The 19,901-nt window shown below is 35.6% G+C and overlaps 2 protein-coding genes across 4 annotated transcripts; one reads left to right on the forward strand and one right to left on the reverse strand.

Annotated features, from left to right (window-relative positions):
• Window positions 1–778: 778 nt before the first annotated feature.
• Window positions 779–13,619, forward strand: LOC18043468 (pre-mRNA-processing protein 40C). Its single transcript, XM_024185714.1, has 16 exons — window positions 779–875; window positions 1,409–1,671; window positions 1,772–1,879; window positions 2,556–3,195; window positions 3,310–3,473; window positions 3,926–3,963; window positions 5,091–5,169; window positions 5,505–5,966; window positions 6,238–6,321; window positions 7,274–7,414; window positions 7,550–7,656; window positions 8,203–8,326; window positions 9,338–9,481; window positions 11,084–11,230; window positions 11,805–11,927; window positions 13,067–13,619. The coding sequence occupies exons 2-16, from the start codon at window positions 1,417–1,419 to the stop codon at window positions 13,382–13,384; spliced, it is 2,934 nt and encodes a 977-aa protein (XP_024041482.1). The 5' UTR covers window positions 779–875; window positions 1,409–1,416; the 3' UTR covers window positions 13,385–13,619.
• Window positions 13,620–14,518: 899 nt separating this feature from the next.
• LOC18043469 lies at window positions 14,519–18,803 on the reverse strand. Of its 3 annotated transcripts, XM_024186531.1 has the most exons (4): window positions 17,253–18,803; window positions 16,682–16,846; window positions 16,407–16,579; window positions 14,519–16,202 (listed from the first exon to the last, which is right to left on the reverse strand). In XM_024186531.1, exons 1-4 carry the CDS (start codon window positions 18,705–18,707, stop codon window positions 14,726–14,728), a joined length of 3,270 nt encoding a protein of 1,089 aa, XP_024042299.1. In that variant the 5' UTR covers window positions 18,708–18,803; the 3' UTR covers window positions 14,519–14,725. The 3 variants fall into 3 exon arrangements, with proteins under 3 accessions (XP_024042299.1, XP_024042300.1, XP_006437489.1); XM_024186532.1 differs by lacking the exon at window positions 16,682–16,846; XM_006437426.2 differs by having other exon boundaries at window positions 16,407–16,846.
• Between the last annotated feature and the right edge of the window lie 1,098 nt (window positions 18,804–19,901).

Consider the following 19,901-nt stretch of genomic DNA (forward strand, 5'->3'; position numbering starts at 1 on the left):
TTATAAAGTTAAAACAAACAAAACCAACATTCTATAACAAAACCAACATTCTATCCTAAATTTAAGAAGAGAAGGTGTCCACCGGCCAATTGAGATTTCTTAACACTAATACTTTGTCAATAATAAAATTATGATTGTTGTGATATTATGTTGTTAATGGCTATCCATAATAACTATTAATTCTTTATTGGGTTATCATTTATCAACTCACAATTGATTTGCATTTACCATTGAATTTTATAAGAGATGTATATATTTTATTTTAATCCCAAGTTAATAGCGTTTTAAGTTAAAATTTGGTAGAGGTTCTATAATTTATTTTGGTCTATTTCTCCATGACTTCACCTCAATATCCTATTTAAGATTTTTTTTTGAATTCATCATGTTTAAGAAAACATATATATACATATACATACATATGCATATACATACATATATATATACACACGCGCGCGCGCACACACACACATATATATGTATATAGCCCCCAAGATTATGGTCGGGTTAATAACAATATCAAGCTTATTGACAAAACATATATATACATATATACAGTCCTAAGGGCGTTTTTGGATTGGGAACAGCATCAAACTTATAGCAGCAAGCGTTCGTGCTCGAGTTTTGGGGTAAGGGAGAAAAAAAAAAATATATTTGAGTTTTGTCCACCCTCATACTTAAAATAAAAATATACACACACATATGTGAGGGTAATGTAGTAACTTCAAGTGGTTGTTTGGAGACTAATTTGGTCATTTCGGTGGTCATCATACATCCGTAAAATTTTTGCACAATTGAGAGATTGGAGTTATATTGCGTGCTATTCCCTTCCCTCCACTCGCTAATTCATCAGGCGGAGTCTCCATTCATTCGGTCTGGTTAGTATTTTTCTTGACTGCATTCCTGTTTGTTTCCCGAGAGAAAAATGAAAAAGAGTGACCTGTTTGTTTACTTCTCTATTCGCTCGTATTCCTCTCCACTCTAAAAGTTATTGTTAGGTTTTTCGTTTTTCCTTTTGAAATACAAATTACATGGCTAATGTCGCTAGGGTTTCTTTCTTTCTCTAGTTATGATTTGTAGTTTGTTTTTTTAATTTGTACTGAAGCATGATACAAATGTTTCCTAAGTTGAAAACATACATAAAAATTCTTAAAGAAGAAGAAGAAGGCATTGGCTCTCTGTTTAGAACAGCTCTGGCATGACATTAAGAATTGCCATTGAAATTTTTCCTTCTAAGCCTATAATCATTCAAGAAATGTTACCTTTTGATTTTGAATGAATCTAACTGTTTAGAATCATCTTTAGTATGCGCACAGTGGCTTAGCCAGGAATTTATTATTATTATTATTATTTTCAATCTTGAGTGCTAATTATGTATTTTGGACCTTATGTTAATATTATCTTGTGGCAGATCAAATAATGACATCACCAGCTTGGTTACCTCCAGAAGTACAGCAATTGACAGCCAATGCTCCTATTTCAGGTAAACCTGTGGGAGGATCATTGGTGGCTTCTTCGACTCCAACTCCTACATCAAATGGTTCTGATACTGCTACAAATGATTCAATAAGTGGGCCTTCTCAAGCAAAATCTGTGACTGCCACTGGCGGTGTTATTCCCCAATCATCTTTCTCTTTCCAGAACTCGGAAGGCTCTGGGCATTCAGCATCTTCTGTCAGTGCCGGTTTATCTCATTTTTCGCATGTATGGATGGTTACATATCTAATTCTTATTCAGTTAATACTTATGTTATTTTAATTTTGCTGAAATGCAGGTTATTAACTCAAATCCATCTGTTCCACCTGGTGTTTCCTCTTTTACTTACAGCGCTTCACAAACCGTTGTTGGTTACTCTCCTAACCAGCAGTTCCAACCTAATATGGTGCGAGTTGATTCCTCTTAAAACCTTTTTTGTTTCTCTAGTAAATGTTTACACGAGGAGATGACAATTACAATCTGAAATTATACTGGTACTGTACGATCTTTAAAGGACATTTTGTTGGAAAGACTTTATTATCACGACTAACAAAACCACAATTTTAATTCATCTTGATGTCTGGATGTCCTAGATGGCACCCACTAACAGATAAGTTATATTCCTCAGTTTATTTTGACGATCCTTGTATATATAACTAAATTATTACATGGCACCTTATGCTGTGTTTTCAAACTCTGTCTTCATATTAAATCTATTCTGGTGCTTTTTTCTTCCGTTTCACCATCTTTTAAAGAACTTAAGTTATTTGTCTGGGACTCATTTTTAAGAAGGGTCAGAAGCTTTTGTTATTTATGGTTGTGTAGTGTGTGGACAACTGGACCTCAGGAAATTATTTAATTATGCATGATTTTGTCTTTTTCATGACGCAAATTGCTTGTATGAGTTTTGAGATTCAGTTTATGAAGGAGTGGTTGCTCTAGATTATATATTGTGATATCTAGTTACCGCTTACAAACATGTTGACTGTATTTGACATTGGATAATGAGCAATTAAAGCTTATGAATAAATGGAGTAAAATTGAGATCATTTTTTATTTTTGATTTGCTTTGCTTATTTTAGAATAAACTTGAAGCTGTTGAAGATGCTGGTCTTGGCTCATCTACATCAACTAATTCTCAGCCTGTTCAAGCGTCGGTAAGAACTTTTTCAGACTCTACAGTGGCTACATCTTCTGCCACTGCACTTAGCACAACAACTTCGTGGATGCCTACCATCCCGTCATTTTCCACACCTCCTGGATTGTTTGTAACTCCTCAAACACAAGCTCCCCCTGGATTATTAACCTTGAGAACAAAGGATACTTCATCTGCATTTGGGGATTTTTACTCTTCTGCAGGGTTGAGACCCAGTGTGCCAACCCCTTCTGCTCCATCAAATTCAGGTTCAGCCATTCAGCATCAGATATACCCTACCCATCCATCATTACCTCCTGTAGGTGTTTCTCCCCAAAGACCACTGCTGCAGCCACCTCAGATGGGTGTCAGGCCTTGGTTACCGTTTCTGCCATATCCTGCTGCTTATCCTTCTCCCTTTCCTTTGCCAGCGCATGGCATGCCTAATCCTTCTGTTTCACAAATTGATGCTCAACCTCCTGGTTTATCTTCGATGAGAACTGCTGCTGCAACTTCACATTCTGCTATTCCAGGACATCAGTTGGTTGGCACTTCTGGAAATACAGAAGCACCTCCTTCAGGAACTGGTACGCTTAGGGTTTATGGTAGATTACTGATCAACTAAAGATGTAAGATCTTTTTCTTTCATCAATTTAACCTGGAGTTTTTTCTTGCTTTATCAATTGTGGCATCTCTCACAGATAAAAAGGAACATGTACATGATGTGAGCTCAAGGATCGGAGCTTCGGTCAATGAACAATTAGATGCCTGGACAGCCCACAAGACTGACACAGGGATTGTCTACTATTATAATGCTGTAACAGGAGAATCGACTTATGAAAAACCTGCTGGCTTTAAGGGGGAGGTATAAATAGTTATGACCTTTCGTCATTTGTTTACGAGTAATTAGTTAATTTATTTATTTGTTTTGCAATCTTCTGAATTATTGGTGGAACAGCATAGTATTAGATGAAGAAGAAGTGTTTGTAACCCATGGCATGATAGGGTATTCCATTGTTGAAATGTCTACATGTGATATTGAATATGGATTTATGGCACTTATCATTTGCCTAGTTTCATTTTTAACATGTTCTCTTAGAGAGATGTTAGCATTTTTGTGAAAGGCTTGTATTATTTGAAATTATCTGCTGTCACTTCTTTTTATCATACCTGGGCTATATATATATATACTTCTCTTTACAAGCTACCATCTGTTGTTCATATGATTGAATTGACCATCACTTATTGCTTTATATTAGCTAATTTTAGTGTTGTTGACCGTGTGCCTGATTGTATTTGTATTTTGATGTTGTGCAGCCAGACAAAGTTCCTGTGCAGCCAACTCCGATTTCAATGTAAGTTTCAACTTTAAGAGATCTTCATATGTTACCTATTATATAAATTGTGGGTTTTCTACTGGAATGTTCTGATAGTGGTTATAATGTGAACATTTGTTCTTCCCTACTAGATTGGATGAATCAAAGGATAAGAATGATTTTTTGCCCATTTGTTGAATAAATTTAAATATGCAGCTGTCTGGGCAGTCTTTGAAATAATTGCTCAACAACTTTCACATGGGTGTTGGTTCTCATGGCATCACTTTTCATCTCGTAAAGGAGCATTTTAAAGTAAATATTAAATATTTTATTTGTATTTTTAAAGCCATTTTACCCTTGTTTCTTCCTTTTCTTCACATATCTTGTAGATGCAGATTATTGTCAATGTTTTTAGTCGATTTTCTCAACAATTCATGCTTGTTTACTGATGGTCATTTATTTCAACTGTTATATGCAAAAACAGATCGACATGCTTGTTTTGATTTTTAGTTATACATTCTTAGGAAATTGATGGTTTGAAGCTTGTTTTGTGAGTAAAGATCAAAAGGATACTTGTTTGAGTTGAGAACAAAATGTTCGTGAATCTTGACTTAATTTATCGTGCTTGGATTTTCCTATTTATTCTGCATTTTGATAATCCTTATTAGATATGTTAAGACGATAGCCACTTGTATGGACAATAATTTATCACGGTCATGTTTCTCAACAAACCCAAAACCTGTTTTACTGACAACTTTGAAAAAGTGAATAAACTGTATTTGGATCCTTTTGGCTGATGTTTCATCCTCATCCTCTCCCAACCCAAACACCACCCCCCCCCCCCCCGGCGGATAGTTACCTTTGCCATTAATTCTTGATACGCAATCCTCTCATTTAACAGAAGTCTAAACACCTAACAAGAAAAGAAGTATGCCTAAGTCACTCACTGGAAATAGAGTTGTCTATTTATATATTTCCTTGAATTTCTGGCTTAAAATAACTTTTGAGTGTGCTTTTGCTATACTGGAGCATTGTTACAACCTTTCCATTAAATTTAGTGTAGGATTTGATTGTTCTTGGTGATTAGAGTTTTTGCAGGAGTTTCCATGTTGAAGGAACGCATGTAAACTTGCTTTGCAAATTATGTCATGTTTTCTTGTGTATAGGGAGCATTTGACTGGCACTGATTGGGCATTGGTTACCACAAATGATGGCAAAAAGTATTACTACAACAGCAAAATGAAGGTATGATATTGAATTTGAATTTTGGTCAGTTATGTGGGAAAATTGTTCATTCCGGTATCATCTGGACTGGATGTTTTGTTCCAGTACAACTTGGCTCTTTGATATAAATAATCAATGTTCGTATTGAAAAGAATTTTATTAGTAATGTTTCATGAAGTATGTTAACTTCTATTGTCATACTGATATGCTGGCTCGTCTTTGTAAAGACGTATTTAAGTCAACAGCTTTGACAGGTAAAAGTAGATGATAACACTTGAGATTGTCACATGTTATAGATTTAGCTGTTCATATGTATCATAACACCATATGTACTTGCTTTTTTATTTGCCAATCAGGTAAGCAGCTGGCAGATTCCCAGTGAGGTGACAGAATTGAAAAAGAAAGAGGATGATGACACATTGAAAGAACAGTCAGTGCCAAATACCAACATTGTGATTGAGAAAGGATCTAATGCAATAAGTTTGAGTTCTCCTGCTGTAAACACAGGTGGCCGTGATGCCACAGCTCTCAGAACCTCAAGTATGCCTGGATCATCATCTGCTCTGGATTTGATAAAGAAGAAGTTGCAGGACTCTGGAACTCCTACTGCTTCACCTGCCCCAGTTTCATCAGCAGCAGCAACATCTGAATCAAATGGCTCTAAAGCAGTTGAGGTCACTGTTAAGGGCTTGCAAAATGAGAACACTAAAGATAAGTTAAAAGATATTAACGGAGATGGTACTATGTCCGATTCATCTTCAGATTCAGAAGATGGAGAGACTGGACCAACAAAGGAGGAGTGTATAATTAAATTTAAGGTACCTTTAAAATTTTATTTTTGCTTTTTTAAATATTCTTTTTTTTTCTTTTATGTTGAGTTGATTTGGTTTTTGTAGTTGTCCACTTGTCCTTCCCCATGAGAGTTCCGGTGTCTTTCCTAGGATTTCATTTATGTATTTTGTTAATATTTTTTTTATTACTGTTGTCTTCAAATGCTTTACTATTTCTCTTTGATGCAACTTTAAAAGTAGCCAGTGAAAAATGCTAGTTGCCTAAACTTATTTTTTATCTTGCCCATGATACTTGCAGGAAATGCTCAAGGAGCGAGGAGTGGCACCATTCTCAAAATGGGAGAAGGAACTGCCGAAGATAGTGTTTGATCCCCGTTTTAAGGTTTGTTCAGTCCAATGAATATGAATTATTTTTTCTGAAAGATCTCTTTTAAGGAAACATCTAAATTGCTGAGGGAAACATTCATTAAACGAGAACTCTCCATGTCAGTTGTCTGCCCAAAGTTGAACATCCTTGTTCCACAAATAATTAATGTGAGGGGAAAAAGAAGGATATTCCTTTGGTATTGCTTTCAAAGTGTTTCTGACTGTTCCCCATTTACCACATTGGCGTCTCTAGTGTTTGAATGGGACTCATATGCTTTGCTAATCAATGCATGTACTCTAAAACCTAAAGTAAACCTTTTTCCATAGGGTAACTTGATAATGTATGCGTACCTGTGCAAGTTTATTTTTCAAAAACGCAATATAACCTTTTATTTTATTGTTATAGTTTATTGATCTTAACAACTTAAAATACAGGACGGTAAATGTCCCTAAATGTCTCACTATTTGTTATATTTTATTTGACTTCTTAATGCATGAGTTGGTAATTATCTGTCAAATCATTGTGTTCATTTATCTATTCTTGCTGTATCAGATCTTATATATTATTTTGTTCTCTGATAACTACTTTAACATATCCATATAATATTTTATTTGCATCCTGTCTGGACCCTTGCTTCAAGAGTTGTTGGCTTAAGTGCACTGTTCAGTTCACTACAACGTTCTTTTGTGTAATTGGCAATCACTCTTTAGTGTAATTCAGGGCAATGGTCTCTGAGACTTTGAAACTAATTTTACAGCGTTAAAATTTTTGCCTTGTATTTTTTATTTTTTGCCTTTTATTTTTTCCCCTATGGTGTTTGTATTTATACGAGGACAATTCATTTATGCTGTGTATACATGCAGTAGCCTTTTGCTGACTCTCCTGCTGCAACAGTGCGAACAATCTTCCCTATTACATAAATAAGTTCATGCTGCTTATCTTATTGGGAGGCTATCTTCTGTTGCAGGCTATTCAAAGTCAATCTGCAAGGAGGGCCTTGTTTGAACGTTATGTTAAAACACGAGCTGAGGAGGAACGAAAGGAAAAACGAGCAGCTCAAAAGGCTGCGATAGAGGGATTCAAGCAGTTGCTAGAGGAAGTGTCAGAGGTACAAAACCTCTTTGGAACTGAAGTATCTTCTTATTTTAATATTTTTTTTTTTTTGTACCAACACTTATTAGACAATCCTTGACTTTGAAACTTGGGGCAGCAAATTGCTTATAGACGATATTTTAATTTTCAGGATATTGACCACAGCACTGATTATCAGACTTTCAAAAAGAAATGGGGCAGTGATCCACGTTTTGAGGCCTTAGACCGCAAGGATCGGGAGTTGTTATTGAACGAAAGGTATTGTCTTTTTTCAGAAAGAAAATTAGCTTCAGCTCTTTTTCTGCCTTGTATATGTGATCATTTTGCAATACCTCAGCATCTGCTTTTTGGAGTGCTATTTTAGAGAACTGTTTGAGGCCTGATGCACCCCCCACAAAGTCACCTGTCAAGTACCTAGGACCATTTAACATGTGATACTGTGGATTAAAAATAATTGAGGCCCGATGCGCCCCCATAAAGTTGCCTGTCAAGTACCTACAAACAATCTCATTTAACTTTGATACTGTGGATTAAAAATAAGTTACATCTGTATAATCTTCTTTTCTCTGATCCTTTTGGGAATTGACATCTAACATGATTGTGGACACAGCTATTGATTTCTGTTGTTTACTCTGGGGATCAATGATGTTTCAGCTGGTAGTAGGCCAGAAACTAGCTTCTTAGATACAATTTTTCCCTTTTAGCTGATGAATTGATTTTTGATTTGTACGGTGGTAACTGTTTCTGATTTAAAATGCGTCACTCGTATCATATTATTTAGACAAGGTTTTACTTCTGTGTCAGGGTCCTTCCTTTGAAGAGGGCTGCTGAAGAAAAAGCTCAAGCAATACGTGCCGCCGCAGCCTCTAGCTTCAAATCTATGCTCCGAGAAAAAGGGGATATAACTCTTAGTTCCCGTTGGTCGAAGGTTGGCGTAATTACCCATCATATTTTGCCAATTTCCTGCATATAATGTTCTTAAAATTTGGCATCTAGAATGTTGAAGAGTTATACATTGTTGAAGTGTAACTCGGTTTCAAGGCATATATTTATGGTTAGAGCTAGAAATCATTCCTGGAAAGAGTAAATTTTAAGTGATTCAGCCGAATAGTTCCCTCTTCTCACATAACATACTAAGAATAGGAGAAATTTTCTCTTATTATCAAGACGCAAATCAAAGGAGAACAAATTTATCAATGCTTTAGGGGCTGTGTGCTCTTGAATTTCTATATTATTCAAATTACTCAGTTAAATTCCATCTCCACTCTGAGGCAGCATCCCTGACCATTTTAGATTTGATAGGCTCATTCTTGGAAAGAATTAATCTCTAGAAATGAGGAAATTTCCTACAAGACAGGTCTCCTGCCCAAATCTCTTCCCAAAACTGCATTTTCTCATCGTTTCCCACTGCCCACCTGATTTGAAGGAAAAAATTATTCATATGAGATGGCTTTGCAAGGACATCTATTAGATCCAGGTTGAGCCAATAGAGTCCCATCCATTGGTATGGAGTCCATATTTACTTCTTATAACCCTCTGCGAAAAAAGAATCTTTTTCTAATGGAAACCTCCACAACCACTTGGCTAATAAAGCTCAATTTTCTGTTAAAATTGTTGAAAATAAGGATTCGTTATCATGTTTTAGATTGAAAAGTATACTAACCTTGTCATATGCAAAATATAATGCTGAATTTTAAGGCAGTGGATGTATTCAAGAACAATGGTGGTTACATTTTCAGAAGAGTGGTTTAGTTGTAATGTCATTAATGATCACTTTTACACAATTGTTTCAATCAATGGAATTGTTTGCATAATTTTGTAGAACACTATGCTACTCTATTAAAAATTTATATTCCAATTTTGATGAGGAAGTTCTTTGATTGGAATAAACAGTACTATTCATTGATCATCTGTTTATTAATTTATTTTTTGGATGTAGGTGAAGGATATTCTACGGGATGACCCAAGATATAAATCTGTTAGGCATGAGGATAGGGAAGTTATATTTAATGAATATGTACGTGAATTAAAGGCTGCTGAAGAGGAAGCAGAAAGAGAGGCAAAAGCCAGAAGGGAAGAGCAGGTATACATTTAAAATTTTTTGTAAAGAATATCTCTCTTATTTTTTCTGTTTCCTCAATTCCTATCGTTGCTTTAAGAAAAATATGATTGGCTCTGCATTATTAATGCCTTAGTGGATTTTGTTGAACTACTTGTTTTTTAAAACATCAGTGAAAATTCTAGACAATTGGCTTATAAAATTTTAGTGCTGCAAGTACATTAACTACAAGGCAACTTGGATGTTTTCCATAGTGATTTAATTGTGTGAGGGCGCCTGCTTCCTTGTGGGTCTTCTATTTTCAATTTATATCTTTTGTTGTCTGTTAATAATAATTCTGCACCCAGGTCTTATTACTTGATATTGTTGCCTTCATGAAAACAATATTTAATATAATTCATACATTCATGATTATTACTAATTTCAAGACACAATAAAATGCGAAATCTGATCATTTACAACAGTTAGCTTTCGCTACTAAATGTGCCACTTTTGTGGTCGTGCTGAACCAAAGGTTCTTGTAACATACCCCTTAGTTTTGACGTTTTTGGGTGGGATTTTTCTTGAGTTACTGGGAAACATAATGGTGCAAGCAGAGTAAGGATACATCTAGTGTACATTGTTTCTTTGTTTTTTCATATATTTGTTTGTGAAGTTATCTTTCTCTTTTATGTTCATGGCATGCATTGAACCTGCGCAAGGGTGGCAATTTGGGTCAGGATTCATATATTTGATTTGGTTCGATGCGAATTAAATGGGTTTGGGTATGAAAAAGTTGATTCATTTAATAAATGGGTGAATTCGATTCGATTCGCTAATTAAACGAATTGAATCCGGGTTTGAGGATATTGATTCCTTTGTTTGTTTAGTAATTATAAATGATAATAAGTTATAAACGAAACGAATACTATACATTCGTTTATTATTCGTTTAATTAAATTTATTTATCCTTAAATATGTATGAAAAACTTTTAAAGTTTGAAGGCTATAATGTAGTAATTATAAATGATAATAAGTTTGTATTTTGTAGGCCGTTAAATTTGTGTTCTTTTTATATTTTATTTTGCTTCATTTTATTATATTTTTGTAAACAAATTCATATTCAATTTGATTCATTATGGATTCGTTATAGGATAAACGAATAGTAAACTAATCTAGATTTGATTTGGTTCATTTATTAGTTCTACTAAACGAATTAAATGAATTAAAAATATTCGTTTAATAAACGAATCGATTCCAAATCTTGAGATTATAAGTCGTTTAATAAATGAATCGAATCCGAGTCAACACAGTTTTGATCCAATTTGTTACCGATTCAATTCAAATTCGATTCGTTTAATCATTTTGCTGCCCAAATGAACTGTAAAAGTAAGCCAGAAAGTTGCAAGTGACCAGTGGACTTGTTCAATGAGTAAAGTTTCTGACACGTATTTGCTTTAATGATCATAAAAGGTTGGTTGTATGATTTATACCTATGAAGACATCTTTTATCCCTGTGATTAATCTCCTAGAGCTATTGTGCATTGTGGAACTAACTTTTCTGAAATTACTAGTAGAGTTGTTTATGGTAATTGCAAATTGCAAGTATTTTATGTTGATTTATGTGAAACTTTTGTTGATTTTTAGGAGAAACTGAAGGAAAGGGAACGAGAAATGCGGAAACGGAAGGAAAGGGAAGAACAAGAAATGGAAAGGGTGCGATTAAAAGTACGCAGAAAGGAAGCAGTTACATCATTTCAAGCTTTACTTGTGGAAACAATTAAAGACCCTCAGGTATTATAATTGTTAAAGAATCTTTCTATTTGTTAAATTATGTATCTACTATGCTTTTGTGGTCTGTTGCAGTTTCAATGATTGCTAAAGTCATTAAAGTATAAAGAGTCAATTCTGTGATTGACTATTTGTCTTGAATGTTTAAAATGCATGTGATTCATGTGGCTCAGATAAACAGTTCACTTTCCCACAGAATGCTTTTTAATTTTGAACCTTAAAATATTTAATTGTGGACTTGTCTATATAGTTTGATATTCTCTTTAAATTAGAATAATTCAATGAACGTTCTCTAAAAGGTCGCCCTCCATGGTTCTGCCATGTATACTTTGGTGCAAGTCATCCTTGAATGCTCTGCAAACAATGGTCATAATTGAAAAATGAACTTGTTTTGACAAAGTTGTCAGAAATAAAATATTGTTGATTTAAATTGCAGTGATGTGTGAGATTAAGAAAGGAGAAGAGCTAACTGTGCTGATAAACCTTCTGTGTCATACCTGTTAGTATTAGTTAGAATTCTGTCCCACCTATTGTGCTGATAAATCACTTAATCTTTTTCTTTTGTTGATGTATTTAGGCATCTTGGACAGAATCAAGGCCTAAACTGGAAAAGGATCCTCAAGGACGTGCAACCAATGCTGACCTAGATTCATCTGATAGAGAGAAACTCTTTCGAGAGCATATAAAGACGCTTTATGAGGTAATTCTGCAACCATCTTGTGCCTCTTGCTCACTGCTGAATGGTTAGGTACTATGTGATGTCCTCCTTGTACTTATAATCGGGTGCTGATTCATTGAGTATTTGTATTGGTTGGCTTGGTGGGATTGTTTTTGATTCAGACTCTAAGCTTGCTACGGACATGTAAGTGATCAGCGATACTGGACTGTTTTTTTAACTATGACCGGTTTACTTGAACCATAGCATTTTAATCTTTCCTACATGGGCTTAGCATGAGTTCTGAAGAAGCAAAATGAATAATTCTTTACCTCTTCTGCTTGTTTGGGTTCGACTGTCAAATACATTGAATGAATTTGATCTGGTAGTGTTCTTAGAAAAAAGATTGTCAATTGAATCAAAGCATGTAGCAAATGTGGCTTGATGTGTTTGGATCCTTACTTCATGACATGTTTTGAATCCTAAATGCTTACGTCTTTTGACCAAAGAGAAATCACGTCACACTAATTTATTGGGTATTAATTTCTTTTCCGGTCATATTCCATACAGATTCAAATTGAGTTGTACTAGACTCCCTAAGATATAGATAGTCAATTTGGAAATTGTAACTTGCTCTTAAGTTTTGGGTTTGCTCAAAATAGTTAACTAAACAAGATATCCAAATCAATACTTGTTATTTTGTGATATGACAAGTGAATATTCCTGATATACTTATGCGTAGATCTGAAAATGACCAGTTCAGACCATTATTTTTATCTTTTTACATCCATTTGATATTTTATACCTTGGTTGTGGTGGTTATCTTGGGAAATGGAAGTTTCTGGAATGCTCTATTTTAGTTAAACGTTGCCTATGATATATTGTTTATGATATCTTAAATCCTGCCTACTGTTTAAAAGTGATAGGTATGAAATTGTGTTATTAAAGTGCGAGCAAAGTGCAAACCCAAATATGTTTTCGCTTTATGAAAATGAATATAATGCTGAAGAATAATGTATTGTAGTTGAAATTCTAATGTCTCGTTTGCTTAAAAGAAAAGGAATGGGAGCTTGGAATACGTACTAAAAGTTTTTTAAAAAGCATGATTTCGTTGGTAGTTTTACTATGTATAAACTATATGAATCTCTCTTTGATACATATTTTTGGTTTGGCTTTTTCTTCAGCGATGTGCCCATGACTTCAGAGGTCTGTTAGCTGAAGTCATCACTGCAGAAGCAGCTGCCCAAGAAACAGAAGATGGAAAAACAGTCCTTAATTCATGGTCAACAGCTAAACGTGTTTTGAAGCCTGATCCCCGGTATAGCAAGATGCCCAGAAAAGAAAGGGAGGCTCTATGGCGTCGACATGCTGAAGAGATACAGCGGAAGCATAAGTCATCACTTGATCAAAATGAAGATAATCATAAGGATTCAAAAAGTAGAAGCTCGACTGATGGTGGGAGGCCCCCATCCAGTTCAAGGAGAAACCAGGAGCGGAGATAGCTTTCCTTTTTGCACGAGGAACTAGGTTCTTGTAGAGTTTACTGATTTTTAGGTTATTCATTTTTGTCTAGTGGTGCAGCATCTCATTTACATTTTGATTGTTGTATTATAGTAAATTTCCCCTTGTCATGTATTCTTAGGATTCGGATGATACGGTTCATCGTGCCCTTTACAATAGCCATATATCATCAGTTAGTCGTTGACAAGGAGCATTAATAATATTTTACTTATGTCCCCCCTTTTTTTTCCCCCCTAATCATGGAAGATTGACATTGTCTCCACCCAGTATTAAACTTATAGCTTTTATCTAGTGTCTGCAATAGTATACCGATTAGTATAATTACGCTGGACTAACCAAGCATGGCATTGTGTATTAGTGGCACAGACGCTCAGTGATTGCTTGTTAGGGCAGCGAAGCAATGAACAAGAAGATAAAGAAAGGTGAATTTGTTTTCTTCTACGGTAATTTGCTAGTCCATTTTTTGACCAAATAAATTTTAATAAAATAAGGAGTTCAGAGTTATTTCTGAGTAGATAGCATTTTTTTTTTAACGAGTGTGGTGTAAGATAAAGATAATTAATTTAAAAGGTTTGAATGAGGATTTTTTTTTTAATTTTTTAAGTACGTATAGAATAGAAGTCAATCTATTTATTTTGTTTTCATAGATGAGTGTATGATTTTGAGTATTCTTTAGGGTACAAATAATTCCCCCTGAAATGTGATTGCAATGATGAAAATGGAACTTTTGCTTATCAATTAGTCAACAGGATAATACTAGAAGTCAACGGAGGTTAATATTTGTGGATATCATTATTTGAAACTCTTCACGAATTAGGGCCATCTAAATGCAGTTGTAGTTATTTACAAAAGTGGTTTAGTTAGGAATTTATTTTGTTTATTTGTTTTTAGTTCAGGTTTGTTCGTGAACTAGCGAAAAAAAAACAAGTGTTGGAGATCCAGAAAAGCAATTCAACAATATTTCAGTTCCGTTCAAAAGTGATCATGAAGTTTTAAGGTCGGGATTGTCATAAACAATTAATTGACATCATATTTGCAAACTGTTTCCAACTCCGAACTATCTGCCAAAGAAAATGACAATGGTTTGAAGAACTCTCCAATACTTTGAAAAAATGGAACATGGAGCGGCTTGCAGAGTTATTTACATTATGGTTCATTCTCGGTACAAACAAAAAAAGAATTACCCACCTTCGTACCAAACAATATGGAGAAAGAAACTAGGGCAAAATGTCTGCAGTGGCAATATCAGAAGCTGATGAGGATGATGAAAAATAAAAGACTCATCTTTCTGTGCACAAAGTAATTATAAAAAGAATAAACTCCTATGCAAAAAATAATGCTTCCAAATAATCGTCAACATATGCTAAGCAAGGCCAGTGATCAGTTCTAATTCGAACTAAAGTTGAAATGTCGCATACTTCCATCCGGAAAAGGAGATGATACCTTGGTGGAAGAAATATCAATACAAGAAAGCAACCCATATTTCTTTTACTGATTTTGACTGGAATTTCTCCCTCGTCCTCATTGCCAATATATGTGAGATGCAGAGGACCCTGCTCAACATCAGTAACTGACGTACTGCCATCAAGAAAAGAATCCGAACCTACATCTTTCCAAATGACGTCCCTAATTATTCCACCATCCTTTACAATGTCAACAAGTTGTTCACCAATCACACTTACAACAAAGTGCGCTAGGTAGCGTTCTGTTGCCCTGATAACAGAGGTTGCTGGAACTTCAAGCAACTTGACTGACTGAATTCCTTTGATTGCCGCTACTCCTTTGCCTCCTTTCAAGGAAAATATTTCCCGTCCTGTATTCGAAGAGGTGCCACATGCCTCCCAAAGAGCACTGAAAAGATCTGAGTAATAACCAGGTATTTCATCTTCTGTAATATCGGGTGGTGCAATAGCCTTGAGAAACATGTCTTCTATGCCTACTGTGATACTATGAAGTTGACCATATATGATTTGACCATTTTCTGCATTTGTTTCAATGAAAACATCAACAAGACCTGGTGTTGGTTCCCGAGGTTCCAAATCAATTGTTACAAGAGCTCGAAAGCTTTCCTTATCTCTAGAACCATTTTCTACAGGAATTACACTTACTGCAAGTGTTTGATCGGAAAAGGAACCCTTTCTTGCAGGTTCACCTAGAAGAAAAGGTATGCGACATGAAGGAATAGATCCATATGGCGCTGAGGATGAAAATTTGAGCACAGTCGCATATATGGCTGGAAGGGCATCTACACCATCTATTCCGCTCATAGTGGAATCACCTCCCCATAAGCGGTTGAAAGGCTCAGATTCAAACCTCAAACTACACAATATACTAACTTTAAGCCCTGCCATATGTCTGAAGTCAGGAATACAAGAAAAATGCCTCCTTAATAATCCTAATATCTCTGAAATCTTTGAATCCATTACCTGTAAAGGTTCAAGTGGTTGATCAATTGTTTCTCTTTGAGACATTATTTGATGGTCAATACTGCCATCATGTTCCCTCTCATCAACTGGTGGTTCAGTGTCCCTGATGCTGTCTAGAAAACCAGATTTATTATCTGTGGTTGATAAAGACAAGGACCAAAATTGTTTGACAAGTAGCGGTACCGCCCGCTCAAGGCGGACATAGGATGAAATGTTCTTGAACTTCTTGATATCTTGATAGTGTCGAGGAGACTGAACATTAAAAAATGAAGTGGAATGCTGAGATGGTGGAACACCAAGCAGTTGCTCCCCAAGATTCAGTATGTCTCTGAGCTTCCCTCCTGGTACACAAATTAGCAGTCGCAAGTAGATCCTGCAGGATTTCATAATCAATGACAAGAAGCCAATTTTGTGAGATATGGTTAAAATACTCTCTGTTTACATATCCATATTCAGTGTGCCAATTTTATTATTTTAAAATAAGAGAGTGCTACTGAACGGCAACCACTGGCAAATGTCAATGAGATTACATTAAAATGATATGGAAAAAAAGGGATAAACATTCTCTTTACCATACCTTGCACGGTCACGGATCTCTAAATCAGGGAAATAAAGGCAGGTGAATGCAAGCAGCCGAGACAGTCCAATGAATAATCTAGAACTGCGGTGGTACTTCAGCATAGTTCGGCAATTACCAAGCACTCTGCTTCCCTGAGACCAAGATTTGAGACCAGTATTGGGGCCATGTTTCTGAACAAGAAAAGCCATAAACTTGGTAAGCAGCTCTAGCAATCCATGGGGAGGTATTGTATCATTTTCAGCAATTCTGTCAAAGATTGCGAAGTACGAAACTAATCTATAATCTATGGTGACTCTTGGAAGCAAATGCTCATCAATCTTTTGAAGCAAACGCTCTCCCAACCAACGATGCTTTTGACAACTTAACAACCGATCAATAAAGACAACAATGACTGGGACTAATCTCTGAAACTCCAATGTCAGGTCCACTAGCATCTCCTGAACAATTAAAGTTATATACATAAAAAAAAATTAGTGAACAGCAGCTAATAGCTCTTAAAATTAGTTTTTTAAGAGCTACAGACCAAGCAAAGACTTGAACTTTGGCTCTCAAAACCATTCTAAATTGTTTGAAATCTCTAGTAGAGCTATCTTTACATGTGCTAGAAGGGAATTATACAATCAAATCTCTCTTCAAAATTGAAATTCCAACTCCAATTTGAGGAAGATGGACCCACGACCATTTATAGAATTTATAATCATTATTTAATGAAAATGGTTTAGAAAACGTGAAAACAAGAATTTCTTCAGTATTATTCCACAAGACAGCGAACATATATACAGTCTGATGCTCTAAAAATATCTATATCTCTATCCAAAATACAAATGGAAAATATATACATACCTGTAAAGCATGGAAGATCACAGTCTCCATGAGAATTCGTGTGGTGGAAGGATCAGCGTCAAAATGAGATGATGCACCAATCAAAAACTTATGAAATGTACGAAAAGCCACTGCAGTTTCAGTGCTTGAGGGAGGCAACCACTTAAAAGCTGAAACAGATACAAGACTGTCTTCAAAAAGCTTAACCACAGACTTTCCATCCCCAACTTCCCCAATTGAATCGCCCCCTTTTTTCAACATATCAAGAAAAATGGTGCAAAATGCAAGCAAATCAAGCTTCAAGGCTTTCAAAGCAAGTGGGTCAAAGACACTAAGATAAAACCTCAAACCCAACTCAAGAATAGAATTCTTCTTTGCAACTTCTTTACTCGACATTAATTTATTCAATAAGCCTAACACCCAATGCACAGCAAGCAAACGAAAAACCAAATGATGTTGTGTTTCCTTTGAAATCAACATAAGTCTTTGAACAATCTCACACTCTTGCCCGTCAAATGAATCAAAAAGGTGCAAATACATCATCAAAACAGCATGACACAACACAGGATCATATGAATAAATCATCCCAAAAAACTGAACCTTCAACATAGATGGTTGCAACTCCAAAGCCACAGCCACCGGCAATACCAATCTCAAAAACTCCAACATACCACAAGGAGTCAAGACTTGCGTCCACTCCAACAAAAAAGCCATAGCTCGCCTCAACTCCTTAAAATTCAACCCCACCAAATTCGAACCCAAAGCCAACTGGGGCACATTAAACGGAACCAAAGGCACAGAAGTATTCAAAACAGAAACATTCAACTTCCTATCAACAATATTATAAATAACATTCGTAAGCAACAGTATATAAGACTGAGAAGCATGAGTCCTCTCGCTTTGACACAAAGTCCACAAGTGACCAGCAATATCAGAAAGCAAGCCGGGGCAATAAACTTCAAACTGTCGCAAGCACTCACAAGCTACAGCCCTAGTGTGTCTATCTAATCCGTGATTCGGCCGATTAATAATAGTTAATAACAATTCAACGACATTTTCCAAATACCTAACTTCAAATTCTTTTAACACATCAACTGATATCAAAATCGAAGTTGTTGAGATCAAGAACTGGTCTTTTAAGGCGTAAGTAATGTGGAAATTATCGACGGGAGATTGGACCACGAAACGCAGCGTTTCGATGAGGCGATCGAGGGATTTTGGATTGGTGAAAAGAGTGAGGGAGAATTCTTCGAGGAAAATGATGAGAGCGAGCCTCAAAGGGAAGTCCTTTTTCAGAAGGGAGGTGAGGGCAAGGTCTACGAGGGAAGGGATTGGGTACTCGGAGGCCCATCTTTGGAGCCGCGCACCGCCGTGCTGGAAATCGTCAATCAGACTCTCCCAGTCTTGCCATGTGAGTGGCTTTGACGCTGCCGATGATGATGAAGATGATGATGTTGATGAAGCTCTGTCCGTCATCGTGACCGGTTTAAAAAAGGAAACTAGATTCTGAAATTCGACATGGATTTTGATTTGATTGAATTGTGTGGGAAATGAAACTGTCACTAGCGCTACTGCTGCCTCCTCCACTAATTACCGCTTCTTGCAGATTTATCGATATTTACAATTAACTACACAATAATTAAATATAAATTCAAATGAACTAGAATATTTTTCAAATCGATCAACTAAACCCCTCAATACTTTGACAGTTTATGGTTCATGATCTCAAAATATCTCACATTGGACCCTTGATTAATGTTGACTTAATTGAAGGGATAATAATCTTAAATAAGATTTCAAACCTCTTTCATTAGTCAATTCTATCATTTTTCATATTTTTTTTGTTGTTTATATGATGTGTTAATCTTTCAAACTAGAACTTAAAATTAGCTTTGTAGTTTATTTTGTTATTGATGGGAAATTAAGAATGATTAAAAAATGAACTAATTTATTTAATTGATTAGGTTTCCTTGAATTTTAAATAACATTAGGAACTTAGTTGTAAATCACATTTATCAAATTTTGAACTATTATGAATTTATGTATGAAGTATCCCTTTAATATATAACATTATTATAAATAAAGAGAATTTTAAAGATACATAAAAGGGTTAAATTAAGAGAATAAATAAATAATATGTTTTGATCACATAAAATAGTAGTCTATTTATAATAAAGCATCCACCGTGTATTTGATTTGTACTAGTAATTTGTGCTGTAAATTACGCAATACACTGCCGAAGAGAAGACACACTCAATGCATCACAAAAGAAGAATATAACACAAAATAAATAAACAACTGAAAATTTTTCTTGTCTTGGTACAAGTTTGTCTCGTCTTGTCTGTATGACAAGTTTCTTCTCTGCAGAATTTAAATTTTCTAGTTAATTTACTTGCCTTTCTCTTTATTCGTCAGTGGCGATGTCTGAAGGAAACCCGAAGATCGAGATTAATAATGGTTATGCTCATATCAGTTTGGCTGAGGAGGAGGACGGGGGGCTCATTGTTGAAGGAGACGCTGGCAACGGGGGTGGTCCAGCGAGCATGATTTTCGGTTCTGTCTGGTGGGGCAGATTTCTTACGGATAAAGTTATTAAATTCCCTGCCATGAAGAATACAATGGCTTCGGTATGGAGGCCAGGGAAGGGAGTCTGCATTAAGGATTTATCCC

The sequence above is a fragment of the Citrus clementina genome, unplaced genomic scaffold (assembly GCF_000493195.1).
Source record: "Citrus clementina cultivar Clemenules unplaced genomic scaffold, Citrus_clementina_v1.0 scaffold_4, whole genome shotgun sequence".
NCBI classification, from domain to species: domain Eukaryota; kingdom Viridiplantae; phylum Streptophyta; class Magnoliopsida; order Sapindales; family Rutaceae; genus Citrus; species Citrus x clementina.

Excerpts from the sequence above, each read along its gene's own strand:
- LOC18043468 (XM_024185714.1), top strand. The coding sequence starts at position 1,417 with ATGACATCACCAGCTTGGTTACCTCCAGAAGTACAGCAATTGACAGCC. Across the intron at positions 3,474-3,925 it reads CTGCTGGCTTTAAGGGGGAG|CCAGACAAAGTTCCTGTGCA; the intron begins GTATAAATAGTT and ends GATGTTGTGCAG. Across the intron at positions 9,482-11,083 it reads AAGCCAGAAGGGAAGAGCAG|GAGAAACTGAAGGAAAGGGA; the intron begins GTATACATTTAA and ends GTTGATTTTTAG.
- LOC18043469 (XM_006437426.2), bottom strand. The coding sequence starts at position 18,707 with ATGACGGACAGAGCTTCATCAACATCATCATCTTCATCATCATCGGCA. Across the intron at positions 16,847-17,252 it reads TGATCTTCCATGCTTTACAG|GAGATGCTAGTGGACCTGAC; the intron begins GTATGTATATAT and ends TTAATTGTTCAG. Across the intron at positions 16,203-16,406 it reads GAGATCCGTGACCGTGCAAG|GATCTACTTGCGACTGCTAA; the intron begins GTATGGTAAAGA and ends GAAATCCTGCAG.